The sequence below is a fragment of the Dipodomys spectabilis genome, unplaced genomic scaffold (assembly GCF_019054845.1).
Source record: "Dipodomys spectabilis isolate Male_0828 unplaced genomic scaffold, ASM1905484v1 ptg000541l, whole genome shotgun sequence".
Taxonomy (NCBI): Eukaryota; Metazoa; Chordata; class Mammalia; order Rodentia; family Heteromyidae; genus Dipodomys; species Dipodomys spectabilis.
Genome location: NW_024871218.1, coordinates 590,348 through 610,912, shown reverse-complemented (window position 1 = coordinate 610,912; position 20,565 = coordinate 590,348). Strand labels below are relative to the sequence as shown.

The 20,565-nt window shown below is 64.2% G+C and overlaps 1 protein-coding gene across 1 annotated transcript in view; it reads left to right on the top strand.

Annotated features, from left to right (window-relative positions):
- Eefsec (eukaryotic elongation factor, selenocysteine-tRNA specific) overlaps positions 1 to 20,565 on the top strand; it is a 158,797-nt gene that overhangs the window by 77,675 nt on the left and 60,557 nt on the right. The window contains exon 4 of the mRNA XM_042670341.1: positions 468 to 632. Coding sequence (XP_042526275.1) covers positions 468 to 632 — 165 coding nt within the window. The remainder of the gene's footprint in view (positions 1 to 467; positions 633 to 20,565) is intronic.

Sequence of the window (20,565 nt, the reverse complement as noted above, 5' to 3'; positions counted from 1 at the left end):
GAGAGGGGTAGGAGTGGGGAGGAGGAGGAGGGGGAGGAGGAGGAGGGGGAGGAGGGGGAGGGGGGGAGAGGGGTAGGAGTGGGGAGGAGGAGGGGGGGAGGGGCGGAGAGGAGGGGGGGAGGGGCAGGGAGGAGGGGGAGGGGGGGAGGGGGGTAGGAGTGGGGAGGAGGGGGAGGAGGAGGGGGGGAGGGGCAGGGAGGAGGAGGGTGGGGAGGGGAGGAAGAGGGGGAGGGGGAGGAAGGGGAGGGGTGGGGAGGAGGAGGGGGAGGGGCTGGGGGGAGGAGGAGGAGGAGGAGGCCAGGGAGGGGCCGGGAGGACAGGGAGGGGCGGGGAGGCCTCCCCGTTGGGGGGGGAGGGGGAGGGGCGGGGAGCGGGAGGGGTGGGGGCGGAGGCCCTCCCCCCGCTCAGCTGGGAAGCAGCAGGGGTGGGAGGTCTGCTGTGACCTGGCAGCCACCTCTCTTCTCTAGGTCCTGATGTCCCAGATTTCCATCCCAGAGAGAGACCCCTCGGGCCCGTTCCTCATGTCTGTGGACCACTGCTTCTCCATCAAAGGCCAGGGCACCGTGATGACTGGCACGGTGCTGTCGGGCGCCGTCAGCCTCGGGGACAGCGTGGAGATCCCTGCCCTCAAGGTCAGCTCTTCTGGCGCTTCTTTGCACCTCTGGACCCGCTCCCCCCCTCCCCCCGCTCCCCCCTCCCCCGCCCCTCCCCCCCCCTCCCTCCGCCCTCCCTGCCCATCTTAGCCCAGAAGTGCTGCTCTCCTGGATTCTCGAATTCTCGTTGGAACGCCCGTGGCCCGCGTGCCCGAGCTGGAGGGCTGGGCGGGAGGCCAGGGCGGACACTGGGCACCACGCCTTTCTGCGAGCCCTCGGGGCTCGGGGTGGCACTTGCGTGTGGTTATTTGGGGTACGGCAGATGCATGCCTGGCTGTTGGAGGGACACCAGGTATATGCATGGTTATTTGGGGTACCTTTTTATTTCTTTTTCTAGGCTGTTCTAGAATTTTCCATCTTCCTGCCTCAGTGCCTCCCCCATGTTGTAATCACAGGCATGCCCACCATACATGTTTCTTAACCAGAAGAATTTCAGATTGAGGGCTGGGAAGGTGGCTAGGTGGTAGAGCACTTACCTTGCATGCATGAGGCCCTGGGTTCGATTCCTTAGCACCACATGAGCAAAAAGCAACAAGTATTACAGTGGCTCAAATGTTAGAGCCTAGTCTTGAGCAAACAAAGCAGTTCAGAGACAGTGCCCAGGCCCTGAGTTCAAGCCCCAGGACCGGCAAAAAAAAAGGGGGGCCTTTCATATTGATCACAGATTGACAGTGCTGAGTCGCTCGCTCTGGGGGTCCAGGCTGTGCCGCCGGCCCCGCCACCCTCGGAGGACCGCAGGACAGCACACCATCCCCACCGCAGGCCGCCGCCTGGTGCCACGTCCTGGCTGACTTGGTGTCGCCAGTGCCCTTGAGAAGGCTTTTGTGTCTATGGTGTGGTAGACGTGTCTGTAATCCAGCTGCTGAAGGAACAAAGCAGGAGGATCGGGGGTTTGAGGCCAGGCTGGGCATGGATCAGTGGTGCACGCTCGCCCAGCTTGCAAGCTGAGAGGCAGGGAGACGCACGGCCCCAGGAGCCCGCACAGGCTTCCTGGACAGAGGCCGTGGCCCGCCCAGTGTTGGTGCACCCCAGAGCCGACAGGTGGAGTGCCCGGTGGAGGAGGCAGCTGGGGCTCACGGGCGACCCCACCAGGGCACTGCGGGAGGCTGCGTTGGGTTTCTCAGCGACGGGAGTGCAGATCTCTCAGGGTGTGTCCACAGGGGTCGTGGTGCCCGCACTCGAGCCCAACTGGTCTAGGTGGCATTCTGTACAGATACGAGTTCTGGGTTGTGGGAGCTGGCTTGGACCTTGTGGGATTCGGCAGGCTGAAGTCTGGAGAGCCGGCCCCAGGCCGAGATGCTGGGGCCGGAAGGCTGTGGGCCGGCAACATTCCTGTTGCTTTGTTCAGAGTCTCCCAACTTCTGCAGCTTGGGAGGAAGGCGTGGTGGGAAGGAGGGCTCCCGGGGAAGGGACGAGGTTGGCAGCTGGGTGCCGGGGCACACGTTCAGGTCCCGGAAGCTGATAGAATTCGCCCCTTGGGGTGCCAAACCTTCATGGAGCCTCCGATCCCTTCCACGCCCCTTCCATTTTCTCCCTTTGGGATGGAGTTTTTGCTCTCTGCTGTCTTGCATATGGTCTGAAGGGAGATTGCTTCTTGTCCAGGCCCACAGGTGGCAGAGACAGACCACACCCAGAGCGTCACCCACACCTGCTCAGGGACTCGTGGAGATAGTGGTATTTGGAGGAGACTTGCATCTTACAGTAGTGGCTTGGTCAGAGGGACTCGGAGGGAAGGCAGACAGGGCGACGTTACGTTTTGTATGTAGGACAGATGTGAAGTTCTGAGCACCAGAGGGTAAACTACGGTAGGGTTGAATGATACATCCACCCAGAACCTCAGATGTGACCTGTGTGGGCCTTTGTAACATGATGAAGGTGACTAAGTCCAAAGACAAGTGCCCAGGCAAGAGACAGAAAGGAGTGACAGATCCATGAGGCCCACATGGCCACAGGCGCCCAACGGCCCCGTGGGCACGGAAATCCACGAAGTCCACGTGGCCACGGAGATCCACGACGTCCGCGCGAACACAGAGATCCACAAAGTCCACGTGGGCACAGAGATCCACGAAATCCACGTGGGCACAGAGATCCACGACGTCCACATGAGCACAGAGATCCACAAAGTCCACGTGGGCACAGATATCCATGAAATCCACATGAGCACAGAGATCCACAAAGTCCACGTGGGTGCAGAGATCCACAAAGTCCACGTGGGCGCAGAGATCCACAAAGTCCACGTCGGCGCAGAGATCCACAAAGTCCACACAGACACAGAGATCCACAAAGTCCGCATGGGCATGGAGATCCATGAAGTCCACGTGGGCACGGAGGTCCACAAAGTCCATGTGGGCACGGAGGTCCACGAAGTCCACGTGGGCATGGAGATCCATGAAGTCCACGTGGGCACGGAGGTCCAGGAAGTCCATGTGGGCACGGAGGTCCAGGAAGTCTACGTGGGCACGGAGGTCCAGGAAGTCCATGTGGGCACGGAGGTCCAGGAAGTCTACGTGGGCACGGAGGTCCAGGAAGTCCATGTGGGCACGGAGGTCCAGGAAGTCTACGTGGTCACGGAGGTCCAGGAAGTCCATGTGGGCACGGAGGTCCAGGAAGTCCATGTGGGCACGGAGGTCCAGGAAGTCTGTGTGGGCACAGAGGTCCACGAAGTCCACATGGACACGGAGATCCACAAAGTCCACATGGGCACGGAGATCCATGAAGTCCATGTGGGCACGGAGGTCCAGGAAGTCCATGTGGGCACAGAGGTCCACGAAGTCCACGTGGGCACGGAGGTCCATGAAGTCCGCGTGGGCACAGAGGTCCACGAAGTCCACGTGGGCACGGAGGTCCATGAACTCCATGTGGGCACGAAGGTCCACAAAGTCCGTGTGGACACAGAGATCCATGAAGTCCATGTGGGCACGGAGGTCCAGGAAGTCCATGTGGGCACGGAGGTCCATGAAGTCCATGTGGGCACGGAGGTCCATGAAGTCCACGTGGGCACGGAGGTCCATGAAGTCCGTGTGGGCACGGAGGTCCATGAAGTCTACGTGGGCACGGAGGTCCACAAAGTCCATGTGGGCACAGAGGTCCACGAAGTCCATGTGGGCACGGAGGTCCATGAAGTCCACGTGGGCACAGAGGTCCATGAAGTCCACGTGGGCACGGAGGTCCATGAAGTCCACGTGGGCACGGAGGTCCATGAAGTCCACGTGGGCACGGAGCTCCATGAAGTCCGTGTGAGCACAGAGGCCCACGAAGTCCACAGAGGAGGGTGGTTGTGGCCTGGGCCCTGGGGCCTCCGGGAGGAGTCGCCGGGATGGGCCCTGTGGGGCTTGGGGACCAACCCCATCCGGCTCCCAAACCAGGAGTGAAGCGCCTGTTGCTTTGTGCCGGTGTGCCTCCTTTGTCACGGGCGGCGTTGGGCAAGGCAGATGGGCTGTGGATGAGAGCGCGGCCAGGTGTGCTCGGGTGGACAGCTCCGCTTCTCGGCGTTGCGTTGGGGGTGGTGGCTGTGTTGGAGGAGCGCAGGCGAGCGGCTGAGACGCAGCGCTGCAGTCAGGTTGGCCGGCCAGGCTGCCTGCTCCCTTCACGACCATCCTCTGATCAGGAGGAGGCGGGCCTGGTGCTGGCCTGGCCTGGGCGGGCCGTGGGCACCCGTGTGTCCCACCACACTCCCCACCAGGGCCACGTCACAAGAGTGAGGCCCGGCCTCCTGAGCCACGCTCATCCTCCCCTCCACCAGCCCCGATGGTGTCCGGCATTGCGGGCCGCGGACACGGTGGTGACCCGTCGGGTTTCACTGGTACGCTGCTCCGACGACTCTCACTCCAAATATCAGCCTCCTTTGCTCCCACCTGCGGCCTGCTGTCTGCCAGGCCACCCAGGGTGGTTGGAACGCCGACATCCTGAGGCTTGCTGGCTCTCTTGACCCTCGGCTGGCCAGCATGGCCGTGGCCCTGGCCTGGGGCTCGGGAGGGCGGCCACCCGGGGGCTGGCCGTCGGTGGCAACATCAGAAACTGTCAGAGCTCGGGGCAGGAGTTCAGGGCCCAGACGCACCGTCTTCCTTCTCTGGCCACAGGCACGTCTAGCTCCTCTGTGCTGCGTTGGTGCAGCACAGACAGCATGAGTCTGTGCCGCCTGACCGGGTCCTCGCAGAGGGCTGGGGACCCTGCGGCTGGTGCTGGGTGGAAGGAGCGGCCTGAGGAGTCGGCTGCCTGGACAGGGCGTGCGGGACCCCCCCCCCCCCCCCGCCCGGGGAGGATGCCGGCCCCCCAGCCCCCAGGGCCCCGGCCGCGTGGGGCCGCCCCGCCGGCCCGGCCTGGGGTGGGCCGCATGGGAGGCGGGCCTGCTGTGCTCCCCTCCACTCACAGGCCCGTGTCCTCTGCGTCCCGTCCCCTCCCCTCCCCCATGGGGCCGGCCACGCGACCCCCGCCAGGCGCACGGGGGCCCTGCAAGGCCACGCACGTCCCCCTCCGCCTCCCCCCCTCGGCAGGAGGGCATCAGAGCAGGACTTGCCTGCCACGGCCCTCAAACGACTCGACTGTGCCCTGCAGAGCCGCCAAGTGTTCAGGTCCTCACAGTCCCTGCCCTCGACCACACGGGCACCACGCCTCTGCCTGCCAGGAGCCTGCCGCGAGGCCGCGAGGCAGGCCCTACTGTGCGCACAGCTAGGGCCCGGGATGAGCCCTCGTGGGGCAGGCCCTACTGTGCGCACAGCTAGGGCCCGGGGTGAGCCCTCGTGGGGCAGGCCCTACTGTGCGCACATCTAGGGCCCGGGGTGAGCCCTCGTGGGGCAGGCCCTACTGTGCGCACAGCTGTGCCAGGGCCGGGGTGAGCTCTCGTGGGGCAGGCCCTACTGTGCGCACAGCTACGCCAGGGCCCGGGATGAGCCCTCGTGGGTCAGACCCTACTGTGCGCACAGCTGTGCCAGGGCCCGGGGTGAGCCCTTGTGGGGCAGGCCCTACTGTGCGCACAGCTACACCAGGGCCGGGATGAACCCTCGTGGGGCAGGCCCTACTGTGCGCACAGCTGTGCCAGGGCCCGGGGTGAGCCCTCGTGGGGCAGGCCCTACTGTGTGCACAGCTACACCAGGGCCGGGATGAACCCTCGTGGGGCAGGCACTACTGTGCGCACAGCTGTGCAAGGGCCGGGATGAACCCTCGTGGGGCAGGCCCTACTGTGCGCACAGCTGTGCCAGGGCCGGGATGAACCCTCGTGGGGCAGGCCCTACTGTGCGCACAGCTGTGCCAGGGCCCGGGGTGAGCCCTCGTGGGGCAGGCCCTACTGTGCGCACAGCTGTGCCAGGGCCGGGGTGAGCCCTCGTGGGGCAGGCCCTACTGTGCGCACAGCTGTGCCAGGGCCCGGGATGAGCCCTCGTGGGGCAGGCCGCTGTGCTACCTCTCTCCCTGTGAAGACAGAATTGCGTTCCTGGTTCCTGGGAAGGAGGGGCTGCTTGCTGTCTTTAGGGACCAGGGCGCTGTGGGACAGGAAACACTGCTTGAAGGTGGAAATCTTGGGTGACTGAAGGCTTTGAGCAGTGTGGGGTCGGGGCCTGGCCGGGCCCGGCCCACTGGAGCCCCGCCTGGGCCCCTCAGCCTGCGGTGCGGCGACCTCGGCCTTCTTGGTCTCTTCCTGAAGGCAAGCTGTTTCCTCAGCGTGTACAAACCCCTCCACCACATAACCCGGTGTTTACAAAGTAAGGCAGTAATGAGACCGTGAGCGTGGCTGTGAGCGTTCACAGACTTAGACTCGTGATATGCCGCCGCCAGGCGCGCGGGTGAGAGGCTGGGCTAAAGCAGACACTTGCCTGTTTTCACTTGAGGTTTTCCTAAAATGCTCCAATATAACACCTTCCTCTTTAAAGACAAATTCCAGCCACTCAAACTCTAGGGTTGTTTAGTTTTTGTTTGTTTACTTTTGGAGCTTTCTAGTGTATTCAAATTAGCTGACGCTGGGCAAGGTTAGGTCAGAAGGTGCTGCTCCTCCTCCGTGCTCCCCGCTCTGCGCAGTGTGCTCCCCCTCCTCCGTGCTCCCCGCTCTGCACAGTGTGCTCCTCCTCCGTGCTCCCCGCTCTGCGCAGTGTGCTCCCCCTCCTCCTCTGTGCTCCCCGCTCTGCACAGTGTGCTCCTCCTCCTCCGTGCTCCCCGCCTCTGCGCAGTGTGCTCCTCCTCCGTGCTCCCCGCCTCTGCGCAGTGTGCTCCTCCTCCGTGCTCCCCGCTCTGTGCACAGTGTGCTCCTCCTCCTCCGTGCTCCCCGCCTCTGCACAGTGTGCTCCTCCTCCTCCGTGCTCCCCGCCTCTGTGCAGTGTGCTCCTCCTCCTCCTCCTCCGTGCTCCCCGCCTCTGCGCAGTGTGCTCCTCCTCCTCCGTGCTCCCCGCCTCTGCGCAGTGTGCTCCTCCGTGCTCCCCGCTCTGCGCAGTGTGCTCCTCCTCCTCCGTGCTCCCCGCCTCTGCGCAGTGTGCTCCTCCTCCTCCTCCGTGCTCCCCGCCTCTGCGCAGTGTGCTCCTCCTCCTCCTCCGTGCTCCCCGCCTCTGCGCAGTGTGCTCCTCCTCCTCCTCCGTGCTCCCCGCCTCTGCGCAGTGTGCTCCTCCTCCTCCTCCGTGCTCCCCGCCTCTGCGCAGTGTGCTCCTCCTCCTCCTCCGTGCTCCCCGCCTCTGCGCACAGTCCCCTGCTCTCCTTCCCAGGCAGGTAGCACAGCTCCTCCATGGCGTATTCTTCAGGATGATGGTCATGACCTGCCTGCCGGCCCTGCTGCTGTCCCTGGCACTGGACACAGGCCTCCCCTCCTGAGGGCAGCCGCGGGACACAGGCAGAATTCGGCAGGGCAGGGACAGGGGCAGGGCTGGGCAGGGCTGGGCTGGGCAGGGCAGGGGCAGGGCTGGGCAGGGCAGGGGCAGGCCTGGGCAGGGCTGGACAGGGCAGGGCTGGGCAGGGCAGGGGCAGGGCAGGGCAGGGTAGGGCAGGGCTGGGCAGGGCAGGGGCAGCGCTGGGCAGGGCAGGGCTGGGCAGGGCAGGGGCAGGGGCAGGGCAGGGCAGGGCAGGGCAGGGCTGGGCAGGGCAGGGGCAGCGCTGGGCAGGGCAGGGCTGGGCAGGGCAGGGGCAGGGCAGGGGCAGGGCAGGGCTGGGCAGGGCAGGGGCAGGGGCAGGGCAGGGCAGGGCAGGGGCAGGGCAGGGCTGGGCAGGGCAGGGCTGGGCAGGGCAAGGCAGGGGCAGGGCTGGGCAGGGCAGGGCTGGGCTGGGCAGGGCAGGGCAGGGCAGGGGCAGGGCTGGGCAGGGCAGGGCAGGGCTGGGCAGGGCAGGGCTGGGCAGGGCAGGGGCAGGGCTGGGCAGGGCTGGGCAGGGCAGGGCAGGGCAGGGCTGGGCAGGGCAGGGCTGGGCAGGGCAGGGGCAGGGCAGGGCTGGGCAGGGCAGGGGCAGGGCAGGACTGGGCAGGGGCAGGGCTGGGCTGGGCAGGGCAGGGCAGGGGCAGGGCAGGGCAGGGCAGGGCTGGGCAGGGCTGGGCAGGGCAGGGCTGGGCAGGGCAGGGGCTGGGCAGGGCAGGGCAGGGGCTGGGCAGGGCAGGGGCAGGGCTGGGCAGGGCAGGGCAGGGCAGGGGCAGGGCAGGGCAGGGCAGGGGCAGGGCAGGGCAGGGCTGGACAGGGCAGGGGCAGGGCAGGGGCTGGGCAGGGCTGGGCAGGGCAGGGCAAGGCTAGCCAGGGCAGGGCAGGGCAAGGCTAGCCAGGGCAGGGCAGGGCTGGCAGGGCTGGGCAGGGCAGGGCAAGGCTAGCCAGGGCAGGGCAGGGCTGGCAGGGCAGGGCAGGGCAAGGCTAGCCAGGGCAGGGCAGGGCTGGCAGGGCAGGGCAGGGCAGGGCTGGCAGGGCAGGGCAGGGCAGGGCAGGACTGGGCAGGGCAGGGGCAGGGCAGGGCAAGGCTAGCCAGGGCAGGGCAGGGCAGGGCAGGGCTGGCAGGGCAGGGCAGGACTGGGCAGGGCAGGGGCAGGGCAGGACTGGGCAGGGGCAGGGCAGGACTGGGCAGGACAGGGGCAGGGCAGGGCAAGGCTAGCCAGGGCAGGGCTGGGCAGGGCAGGGGCAGGGCAGGCTCGGGCCTGGAGAGGACCACGGCTTTGGAGTCTGGACAAGCTGACAGGAGGTTGGGGGCCGTGTGGAGAGCCAGGCGGCATGCCCAGGCAGCACGGGACTCTGTCCTGGGTGGCAGGTTGGGTCTGGCAGCGAGAAGAGGTCCCGGGCTGGGTGCATCATGGATCTCAGTCTGATGCTTGGGATGAGTGTGGACCCGCGCTGCTGGGGGCTGTGGGTGTGCGGGGCGGCCCCTGCCTGGCTGGAGGGCGTCGGGACGGGGGACGCGGCCCGGCCTGCGGTGCGGGGCTGGGTGAGGGAGAGGTTAGTGCCTGACTCCCAGCCTCCTTGCTGCCGCCGCCAAGAAGCAAACCGGGTGGCGGGCGGAAGGTCAGGAGTTTAAGAGCTTGTTTGATTCAGGACGGGGAAGAGACGGAGGGAGTGCACGGGGTTCTGTGTGGATCCTGGTATTTCTTTTGAGCCCGGTGGAGAGCGGAGGGGCAGGCAGGGAAGGCAGGCCGCCAGAGGGGTCCCTGCCAAACAGAGCGCTGCTAATGCAAACCATACGGCAGGGGCGGGCGGCGCGGGCGGCGGCCCCCGCGGCGGGCGGGCAGCCTGGGCAGTGCAGCGCTTTAACCCCTTGGGTGCTGACGCTTGAGCGGCGTGTCCCTCGGGCACCCTGCAGGCCGTGCCCCCGCACCTGCCTGCCAGCGGCCCAGGGGTGCTGGCGAACGGAGGCCCGATGCCTGTCCGTGCCAGCCCTTCCGGCGGTGTGGACGGTGCCCCATGCACGGGCAGCTGTGGGATCCGAGGGAAGCCCGCACACCCGGCGCGCCCAGGGTCCTGATCCACCAGGGTTTCCCTGGGCCTGCCGGGGCACAGGACCAGCCCGGTCTTCTCCAGGATTCATACATGGCCTTTCCCGGCCTGGTCAGAGTGTACGCGTGGGGTTTTGTCTGACCTCACGGTGACAGGGGTGCAGGTGGGGGTACGCCCCGGGCACCACACGGCCCAGAGCTGCAGCACAGGCCAGCGCGGAAAGATGGCTGTGGAGCCAGCGAGCTCTGGAGCACAGGCTCCTGCCAGCCTTACTGTGAGGCCCTTCGTAGCATTTTGTGAGTAAATAGGGTAGACACAATACTAAACACAGAAGCCCGTCTGGAGCAGGGCACGCAGTGGGAGAGCCGTGCTGTGCGCACGCGTCTGCAGATGCACAGAGCAGGCGGGAGGCGGCGCTGCCGCCAGCGGTGCGTCTCGGGGGAGTGAGGGACGGTGGAGTTGAGGGAGCCCAAAGGCTTTCATGTTCCCTCTCTAATTGGTGTTCGGCTCTTGTACAATGAGCTGGTATTCATCTGATTCTTGTGTGGCTTTTATGAAAGAAAGAATACAAAGATGCAGACAGAACAACTTTTGTTCCACTGTTTCTTCGTGGCCTCCCTGCGTCTCAGCCAGCTTTTGTACGGGGCCCGGGGCCGTGGCTGCCGGGCCGGGCGTGCGGGCCGCCGCTCCTCCACTGTGCGGCCGGCCCTCGCGGCCCTCCACTCCGTCCTGAGCACGGTGCGCTCCGCTCCTCAGTGCTCCCTCTGGGGAGCCATGTGCTCGGCCCGCGCCTCAGAATCCCCTCCAGCTGTTTTTACTCATTTCTCTCCGGCTTTCGGCCTTTCTCCCGCTCCCTCCTCCGAGAGGCACAAAAGCGCTGTTGTTCGGTGCTTCCCGGCTGTCCGTGGCCCCCTGCACATCAGCATTCACAAATGCTCCTGTCCCCTCCGCAGGCCTGACATTTTCTAAGAATACAAGGACAGCCCTCTGGAAGAGGGGATCCGTATCTCCAGCCTCCCACGTCGGGTGCCTGGCTGGTCCACCTCCCTCAGCACAGCGGCCAGCCCAGAGCCCGGTCCACCGCCTGACCTGCAGGGCAGGAGTGCTCCCGGGCTGTGCAGTTGGGGCCTCCACAGCCCAACTTCTGAAGCCACGGTGGGCTCTGCCCAGCAGCCTGGCCTGGCCATGGGAGGCAGGAGGAGCACCCCGGAACTGGCTGACACGGGCTTCAGGGCCTGCACCTGGAGGGACGGTGTGCGGGGCTGGGCGCGTCCCGTGGCGTCCCGTTCCAGAGCCTGGCTTGGGAAAGCGGAGCCCAGGCAGGGCCGTGGCTCGGAGGCAGCCGTCCTGTCTTGTGGGGCCTGCCGGGGCCTGTGCCTCTCGCGGGTTACAGGCCTGGAGCTAGCCGCCGGCCCGCCGCTCCGCACGCGTGGGCGTGGGATTTGGAGCAAGCAGTCACACGCCCGCTCTGTGTTGGCCCTGAGCCCTGGGTGGACTTCTGTCCACAGCCACCCAGCCGCCCAGCGGGCCTGGGAACACAGATCACCCGCCCAGCAGGGCCCAGGCCGGAGCCAGAGGACCCTGAGAAGCAAGCCTCCGCTCTTGCTTGCCTCGCGCTGGTTGCTGGCCCCTGCTCTGACCCTGTGACCTGGAAGTGCCAGCGCGCGGTGGCGGGCAGCGGGGGCGGGCGCCGCCCCGCCCCTCCGGCCGGCCGTGGAAGCCTCTGAGGGCTGTTGATGCGCACCGTTGACGTTTGGCTTGACCAGGTTTGTTTGCTTAAGCTTTACCCCTGCCACGCAGGCAGACCTCTTTCTTTTAAAAATATGTTGCCTGCCAAAGGTTATTTTGGATCTGTTTTTGTTTATCAGGTAGAATTGTTCCAGTGCAATTGAAAGCAGACGCACATGTTGACACGCTGTGGAGCTGCTTGCCAGGGCACGCACACACACTCATACACACACACAGCATGCACAGAGCACACACAGAACATGCTCACACATGAACAGAGCACACGTGTGCACAGAGCATGCACATGCAGAACATGCACACACTCATATACACACAGCACGCACAGACATGCACAGAGCACACAGAACATGCGCACACATGAACAGAGCACACGCATGCACAGCACGCACGCATACATACACACAGCATGCAGACATGCACAGAGCACACACAGAACATGCACACACATGAACAGAGCACACGTATGCGCAGAGCATGCACACAAGAGCAGAGCATGCACACAGAGCATTACACAATGCACAGAGCACACACAGAGAACATGCACACGTGCACAGAGCACAGGTAGAGAGCATGCACACATACAGAGCACAAGCGTGGGAGATTTGAGCAGGAGCCTCCAGTGTGCAGGGCTGGGAATGGGCTCTGGGAGGGCTCCTTCACCGGGCTTATTTCTCCCTGATAGCAGTGGCCCAGAGTGTGGGCAGAGAATCTCCTGGCAAGGTTGATGGTGCTTTGGGGCTGGGCCGGTGGTCAGGGGACCCTCACTGTGCTGGGACACCTGTCCGTGTCACAGACCTGCCTGGGGGCTGGGCCGGCCAGAGGTCAGCTGCGGGTGGAGGACGGGGGTCCTGGGCCCCCGTGGCCTTTGGGGTCCCAGTTAGGATGGTTCTGCCTGGGGAGACCTCTGACCCCCGCTGTGTCCAGGGTCTGCTCAGAGGAGCGTCTGTTGGCGTGAGCCCACCCTGGTCCCCATCCTTGTGGGTCCTTGCGGGTTCTGGGGGCGCAGAGGCAGGGCTGTCAGTGTCAGGCCCCCCCGTCAGCCCAGCGGGGGCCACGGCGCTGGCTCAGCCAGGGCCTGGTGGGGAGGAGAGCTCCATGTCCGCTGGCCTGTGCCCAGCTGGCCATCAGAACCATCGCATCCTCCTCAGTAAGGGAGGGGCTGATCTACACGAAGACATTCCTGCCCCGGCCTTAGCAGCCTGGCGTAGAGGCTGCGGAGTGCGGGCCCCTGGGTCCTGACGCAGGGCGCCGTCCTGGGCTGGCCTGGGCCACTGCCAGCCGGCCAGCACTGGGGCACGGCCCATCCGCTGCCAGCCGGCCAGCGCCGGGGCACGGGCCCGTCTGCTGCCAGCTGGCCAGCGCCGGGGCACGGGCCCGTCCGCTGCCACCCGGGCAGTGCTGGGGCACGGCCCATCCGCTGCCAGCCCGCCCAGCCAGTGCCGGGGCATGGCCCATCTGCTGCCAGCCCGCCCGGCTGCCGGGGCATGGCCCATCCGCTGCCACCCACCCAGCCAATGTCGGGGCATGGCCCACCCTCTGCCACCCACCCAGCCAATGTCAGGGCATGGCCCACCCGCTGCCTCCCGGCCAGCCACCGCTGCCACATCCGGCCCCGGCCCCCGGAGGAGCCTCTGCACCCCGCGGAGCGCTGCCTTCCTCGCTGCTGACCGCCGGATGCCACGCACTGGAGAGGAGCGGGAGGCCCTGTGGGTGTGCCGCGGTGCCTGCGGAGCAGACTGCACAGGCGCCGACAGGGCGTGCCGTGCAGCCCTGGGCCTCCCGGCTCACCCTCTGTGGCCTGGCCGCACCGGCCCCCCGGAGGCTGTGTAACCCAGCTTTGCTGGTGACCACTGGACTTCGGGCTTGGAGCTCTCCGCGGGCGCCCGCACACGCCCGGAAAGAGCGCCGAGGGCGGGTGCAGCAGGGCCGAGTGGAGGAGGGCGCCGGGGAGGCCAGGGCGGGGAGGCCAGGGCGGGGAGGCCAGGGCGGGCAGGCGCCGGGGAGGCCAGGGCAGGGAGGCCAGGGCGGGGAGACCAGGGCGGGGAGGCCAGGGCGGGGAGGCCAGGGCAGGCGGGCGGGCGGGCGGGGCGCCGGGGAGGCCAGGGCGGGGAGGCCAGGGCGGGGAGGCCAGGGCGGGGAGGCCAGGGCGGGCGGGCGCCGGGGAGGCCAGGGCGGGCGGGCGCCGGGGGAGGCCAGGGCGGGGAGGCCAGGGCGGGCGGGCGCCGGGGAGGCCAGGGCGGGCGGGGCGCCGGGGAGGCCAGGGCGGGGAGGCCAGAGCGGGGAGGCCAGGGCGGGGAGGCCAGGGCGGGGAGGCCAGGGCGGGCGGGCGCCGGGGAGGCCAGGGCGGGGAGGCCAGGGCGGGGAGGCCAGGGCGGGCGGGCGCCGGGGAGGCCAGGGCGGGGAGGCCAGGGCGGGCGCCGGGCTGGGTGGCGGGTTCTGCCCACCGTCGAGCTGCCCACAGCTCTTAGCCGCTTCAGTGGTTAAAACAAGGAGCCGGGCGCCTTGGCCCACGCCTGTCACCCCAGCCACTCAGGAGGCTGAGCCCTGAGGATCATGGTTCAAAGCCAGCCCGGGCAGGAAAGTCCGTGAGACTCTGTCTCCAATGAACCACCAGAAAACCGGAAGTGGCGCTGCGGCCCACGCGGCAGAGCGCCCAGCCCCGAGTTCAGGCCCACGGCTGACCAAGAAAGCAAATAGCAACATGCGGTGACGGCAGGGAACGTTACAGACCTCGCAAAGGTGCAGAGCGAGATTTCTGCCCTGTGACTACTTCTAACTCCTTCCTAGAAAGGGAGGCCCGTCCAGGGAGGCCCAGCAGGACCGTCCGCTTTGCACTAGTGCTGCTGTAAGGGGCACGTGGCTTTATACCCGGGGTCTTCTGCCAGCAAAACGGACACGTTTGCATACACCACGGCAGCCACTGCTGTGTGCACCTCCGCCCGCAGCCTTCCTCCCCCTCCTCCCCCTCCTCCTCCCTTCCTGCTCTCCCCTCCTGCTCCCCCTTCCTGCTCCCCCTCCTCCCCCTCCTCCTCCTTTCCTGCTCCTCCTCCTCCTCTCCCCTCCTCCCCCTCCTGCCCCCCTCCTCCCCCCACCTTCCCTCCTGATCCCCCGTCCTCCCCTCCCCCCTCCTCCCCTCCTCCTGCTCCCCCTCCTCCCCCTCCTCCTGCCCCCCTCCTCCCCCTCCTCCCCCCATCTTCCCTCCCGATCCCCCCCTCCTCCCCCGTCCTCCCCTCCTCCCCCTCCTCCTGCCCCCCTCCTCCCCCTCCTGCCCCCCTCCTCCCCCTCCTCCCCCCATCTTCCCCCTCCCCATCTTCCCCCTCCTCCCCCCTCCTCCCCCTCCTCCTGCTCCCCCTCCTCCCCCTCCTCCTGCCCCCCTCCTCCCCCCATCTTCCCCATCTTCCCCCCTCCTCCCCCGTCCTCCCCTCTCCCCTCCTCCCCCTCCTCCCCCTCCTCCTCCCTTCCTGCTCCTCCTCCTCCTCTCCCCTCCTCCCCCTCCTGCCCCCCTCCTCCCCCCACCTTCCCTCCTGATCCCCCCTCCTCCCCCGTCCTCCCCTCCTCCCCCTCCTCCTGCCCCCCTCCTCCCCCTCCTCCCCCCATCTTCCCCCTCCTCCCCCCATCTTCCCCCTCCTCCCCCCTCCTCCCCCGTCCTCCCCCTCCCCCCTCCTCCCCCTCCTCCTGCTCCCCCTCCTCCTGCCCCCCTCCTCCCCCATCTTCCCCCCTCCTCCCCCGTCCTCCCCTCCCCCCCTCCTCCCCCTCCTCCCCCGTCCTCCCCTCCCCCCTCCTCCCCCTCCTCCTGCTCCCCCTCCTCCCCCTCCTCCTGCCCCCTCCTCCCCCTCCTTCCCTCCCGCTCCCCCCTCCTCCCCCGTCCTCCCCCTCCTCCCCCTGTCCTCCCCTCCCCCCTCCTCCCCCTCCTCCTGCCCCCCTCCTCCCCCTCCTCCTGCCCCCCATCTTCCCCCTCCTCCCCCCTCCTCCCCCCTCCTCCCCCTCCCCCCCTCCTCCCCCCCCTCCTGCCCCCCCTCCCCGCTGCCCCTCTGTCTAGGATGGGCCTCCTGCGTGCTCCCCAGCCTGGGCTGCAGGTGGGGTGGGGTCCTCCGGGCAGCTTTTGAGGTACCTGTTGCTGTCCGAGGTGCTCTGTTGTGAAGTGGCACGGGGCTCTCGCATGCTTTTATAGGGTGTTGTTTTGTCGTATTTGCTTTGAAGCACTCCTTAGATGTTGGGGCGCAGGTTTTGGTTACATGACATTCATTGAGGCTATTTTCCCAATATGTAGCCTGCCTTTCCTTGTCTTCTTACTTATTTTTGAAGGCTTTTAATTTTGACAAACTTCACTTACCTTTTTCCTACAAGGGCTGGTGCTTTTGTGTTCTATGGAAATCTCCGTCTTTGTCTGCTGCAGCGGTGACAGGAGCCCCGCGATTCCTTCCGAAGGCTTTATGGCATTAGCTTTCATGTTTAGACTGTTTTCCTTTCCCAATTAATTTTTGTATGGCATGAAGAAAGGATTAAAAGGTTTTCTCCTATGTTTACGTAATTGCTTCGGCTTATTGAAAAGAATTGTCTTTCTCCACTGAATTGCTGTGGGTCTCACTCTAGGCTGCTCCGGGCTGGTTATCTGCTGGGTGCTTTTGTTCTAATCTCATGCTACCTTAACTACGTCACATTTGTCTAAGTTTTAAAATGGGTTAATATGTCTCTCAGCTTTATTCATTTCAAGTATGGTTTGGTTCTTCAACTTAATTTCAACTTAGTTTCTTAATAATCATCTTAGTTTCTTTTTTAAGAAAAGTGTCTTAGGATTTTAATTACATTGAGTACCATCTGTAAAACACTTTGGGGCAGTTGACACCAATACTGAGTGTTTAATCCATGAACATGGTATATCTTCCCACTAATTTAGACTTCAGTTTCTCTCAGTAATGATTTGACGTTTTAAATATTTATTGAACTTATTTCTCAGTATCTTACTACTAAGGGCATTTCACATTCCGTAGACCTTTCTGCTTGCATAGAGAAAAGCGTATTTGGTTATCCAGGGTTAAATTCAGATGCCACTGTAACAATATGAAGAGGCAGAGTTGTGTTAGTTAGTATTGTATTTTTCCTTGTGCTCATCTTACTGCTTTTTCTAAGAGCCTGTTTGGTATCATTAGTGGCATAAAATTAACTGCAATATCCTGTTTCTGTCCATTTGCTTTTTAGAGTTTGTATTGATGTCGTGTTTCATTTCTCATGATTATCTTCGTTTTCATCTTTTGCTTGAAGAGGCTGGTGCGAGAGCTCGAACCCTGGCCCCACACTTGCTACACAAGGGCTGGACTCCACCGTGGACCAGCGCTTTTCTGTAGGGCAGTCTTTCGTCTTTTTGTGCTGGTCACTGCTGGAACTTGGTGTCCGGGCGTTGCTCACGGCTTGTGCTCTACCACTTGAATGACAGCTTTTTTCCAGTTTTCAATGGTTAATTGGAAGTTTCCTGCGGTGATCCCAGGTCTCAGCCTCTTAGCAGCTAGGATTACAGGTGTGAGCCACGGCGCCCGTCTGCATTGATCCCGTCTCTCCATAGACCACACCCCACACGTGTGCTGGCTTACCAGGCTTCCTCCACGGGGGCGGCCGGGGGCTGGCCTGGAACTTTGGTCCTCCTGTTCTTAGCTTCCCATGAGGCTGGGAGGTCAGGCACTGTGCCTCTTTATAGGTGGAGAAGGGGGATTATGAGCTTTTCTGTCCAGACTGGCCTCCACCTGCAAGCCTCCTATTTTCAGCCTCCCAAGTAGCTAGGATTCCGGGCATAACTGCCTGTACCCGCTGCCTCATTGTTTCCAGATCGAGCGTTGTGTTTTTGCCTGGCACTAAGCTTTGGACCGCAGTCCTCCTGCTTACACTCCCTCGGAGCTAGACTTAGAGCAGGCAGCACCGCGCCTGGCTGCTGCCTTTGCCTGATCCGTTACGTTTGTTGATTTTCTTAATTTTTCCAAGTAAATAATTTTTGGCTTTGTTACTTCTTTCTCTTCTTCATGTTTTTCTTTTGCATTGATTTCTCCTCTTACTATTTTTTTCTTCTTTCTTTGGGTATATTTAGGGTGTGTGTGTGTGTGTGTGTGTGTGTGTGTGTGTGTGTGCGTGCAGGTATGCACAGTGCACACTGGTACCTGGTACTGGCCTTGAATTCAGAATCTCATGCTCTTGTTTGTCAATTTCCCCCTCCCCTCCCCCTCCCCCTCCTCCTCCCTCCCCCTCCTCCTCTTCCTCCTCTTCCTCCTCCTCCTCCTCCTCCTCCTCCTCTTCCTCCTCCTCTTCCTCCTCCTCCTCCTCCTCCTCCTCCTCCTCCTCCTCCTCCTCCTTCTGTCGGTCATGGGGCCTTAACTCAGCCAGAGTGCGGTCCCTGAGCTCTTCTGCTCAAGGCCAGCACTCTGCCACTTTGTCACAGCTCTGCTTCTGGTTGTTTTGAATGGTTACTTGGAGATGAGTCTCACGGGGACTTTTCTGCTTGGGCTATCTTCTAACCACAATCCTCAGATCTCAGCCTCTTGAGTAGCCAGGATGACAAGCGTGTGCCACCAGCACCCAGCAGGTTTGCTTGTCAATTTCTTGCTCATAAGTAGTGCTCTCTCTCTCACGTGAGCCACATGTCTGGCATTTTGGTGATCGAGTTGAGATGTATCCTGCAGACTTTTCTGCCTAGGCTTCAAACGTATCACCTGGGTCGCAGCCCCGAGTAGCTAGCTGGGTACCACGTGGGCCACCGACGCTGGGTCAGCTGTTCCCTGCGTCGTTAATTACCAACTTTCCTGACTTTCTAACGTACTCATTTAGAATCACAAATGTTCCTGAAAGCACTGCTTTAGCCTTACCCCCGTGGGGTGACCCAACTTTAAATCATTTGATTAAATCTATTGCAGCAATTTTATTACAACTGCTTCTTTGACCTATCCGTTATTTATACAAAGGTTAGTGTACAGACACGTGAGGTTTTTTTGCGTTGTTTTTTGCTGTTGGGTTATACTTTTATTCTGCTGTGGGTCAGAGGGCAAACCCTTTGTGTTTCTAGTGCTCTGAACTGTTTTGGGTCCATGGATTTTGGTTAACCTGCAGACTTAAGGATGGCTCTGGAGATAATATTGCAGGCTGGCAGCGGCTGGAGACCGTGGCCAGGGCCAGAGGCTGAGGCCTGGAAACGCCTTTCCTGCGAGCTCCCCCCTTCCTGCCCGCCCTCCCCCTCTTCCCACTGCCCCCCCCCTCCTCCCCGCTGTCCTCTGGCTGTGACTTCACCTTTCTGAGCCCAGATGGCGGTGGAATTCCCTGGGCCATGTGTGGAGCGGCCTGTAGCGCCTATCTTGGTAAACAGGGGCTTTCAGAGCCACAGCGCCCCATACCACCGAGAGCCGCTCTTCCCACTGGACCCCGTGGGCACCCATGTGCCCACAGTATGATGTAATGCTCAGAGCCGGGCCGTGGCCCGTGCTGCTGGTGCCCTGCAGCCCCGCTGTGCGGGCGCCGCCCCGAGTCCAGCCGCAGGGCCTCGGCCCGGAGCTCCTCTGAGCGAGTCCCCCCCGTGGGCCTGGTCCCGCTTCCACGCTGCCCCACAGGCCTTGTCAGGAAGATGCTTGCTCTGGGGAGGGAACTTACGCTGCACATTTAGCAGGGGTCGGCTGAGGCTCTGAAGGTGAAGAGTGAGGGGGTGGCCAGCGGTGCGAGCGCCCTCCACCCGCTGACACGGGCTGCCTCCAGAGCTCCAAAGCGCCTGCGCATCTGCCACGGAGGGCCGGGCCGGGCCGGGCCGCTGCGAGGGGGCTCGGCCTCCGACCTCCCCGAGCCCGGCGTGCACCGCAGGCCAGGCCAGGCCAGGGCTCATGCAAGAGGGCAGCAAATGCCGCTCACTCCCAGATGTTTGACCTCCAGTTGTTCGGAAAACAGAAACACGCACCTCGAGCCGAGCCGCTTCCACTCAGCGGAGCCTGCGCCCTGTGCCTGGCCAGCACGAGCCTTGTGCCCTGGCCACCGGCCGCCCAGTGCCGAGGAAGCGGAAGGGCAGACGCTGCGGCCGGAGCCGCCCCGGCGCGGCAGCCACGGCGCGCTGCGGCCCGACGGTGCCGGGGAGGAAGCCAGGGCCAGCGTGCCACCTGTTTGTAGTTTTCATGATTTTTGATTTGGTATTTTGATCAGTCTGGTTTTGGTCAAGGAAACGCACCCGTATCTCATAACAGGAAGCCCTTTGTGATCTTCACTTCAAGGCATTTTCTCCCCACTTCCCCTACCTTTTTTTTTCTTGGCAAAAAAATTGAGTCCTAATATGATGTGCATCTTATTAAAAGTTCAGCATAATTTATTGCCAGTGGTTTGTTTACAAAATAAACAATTCCAAACGGCGTGACGTGGCCGTGCAGCTTTGCGCCGTCGCCGCGCTCTATTCCCGGAGCAGGCCTGTCTTCCTCAGAGCTGGGCTTGGGTGGGAAGCTGGGCAAGGACCTGAGCCCCCCCCCCCCCCCTGCATGCCGGGGGGCGAGGCCGCCCGGCCAGCTGAGCAGCAGAGGCGGTGGCGGGTGACGCCCCTCAGGGTGGCGGATGACGCCCTTCAGCAGAGGCGGGTGACGCCCCTCAGCAGAGGCGGGTGGCGGGTGATGCCCCTCAGCAGAGGCCGGTGGTGGGTGACGCCCCTCAGCAGAGGCGGGTGGCGGGTGACGCCCCTCAGCAGAGGCGGGTGGCGGACCCTGCATGCGCCTCCTGTCAAGCTGGGAACCAGGCCGCAGAGGCGCCTGCCACTGCCCACCCTCTGGCACACCCCCAAACCTCACCCTTGTGCCTCCTTTGTGGAGGCGTGACCGAGGGCCTTCCAGATCCTTCCAGAGGGGAGGAGGGCGGCAACCGCTTGAGGGGCCCTCCTGCTCAATATGGGGGCTTCTACCTGCAGGGTCAGCTGAGGCCTGCGGGGCCAGCTGAGGCCTGTGGGGTCAGCTGAGGCCTGCGGGGTCAGCGTGAGGCCTGTGGGGTCAGCTGAGGCCTGCGGGGTCAGCGTGAGGCCTGCGGGGTCAGTGTGAGGCCTGCGGGGTCAGCTGAGGCCTGCGGGGTCAGCGTGAGGCCTGCGGGGTCAGCTGAGGCCTGCGGGGTCAGCGTGAGGCCTGCGGGGTCAGTGTGAGGCCTGCGGGGTCAGCTGAGGCCTGTGGGGTCAGCTGAGGCCTGCGGGGTCAGCGTGAGGCCTGCGGGGTCAGCTGAGGCCTGCGGGGTCAGCTGAGGCCTGTGGGGTCAGCGTGAGGCCTGCGGGGTCAGTGTGAGGCCTGCGGGGTCAGTGTGAGGCC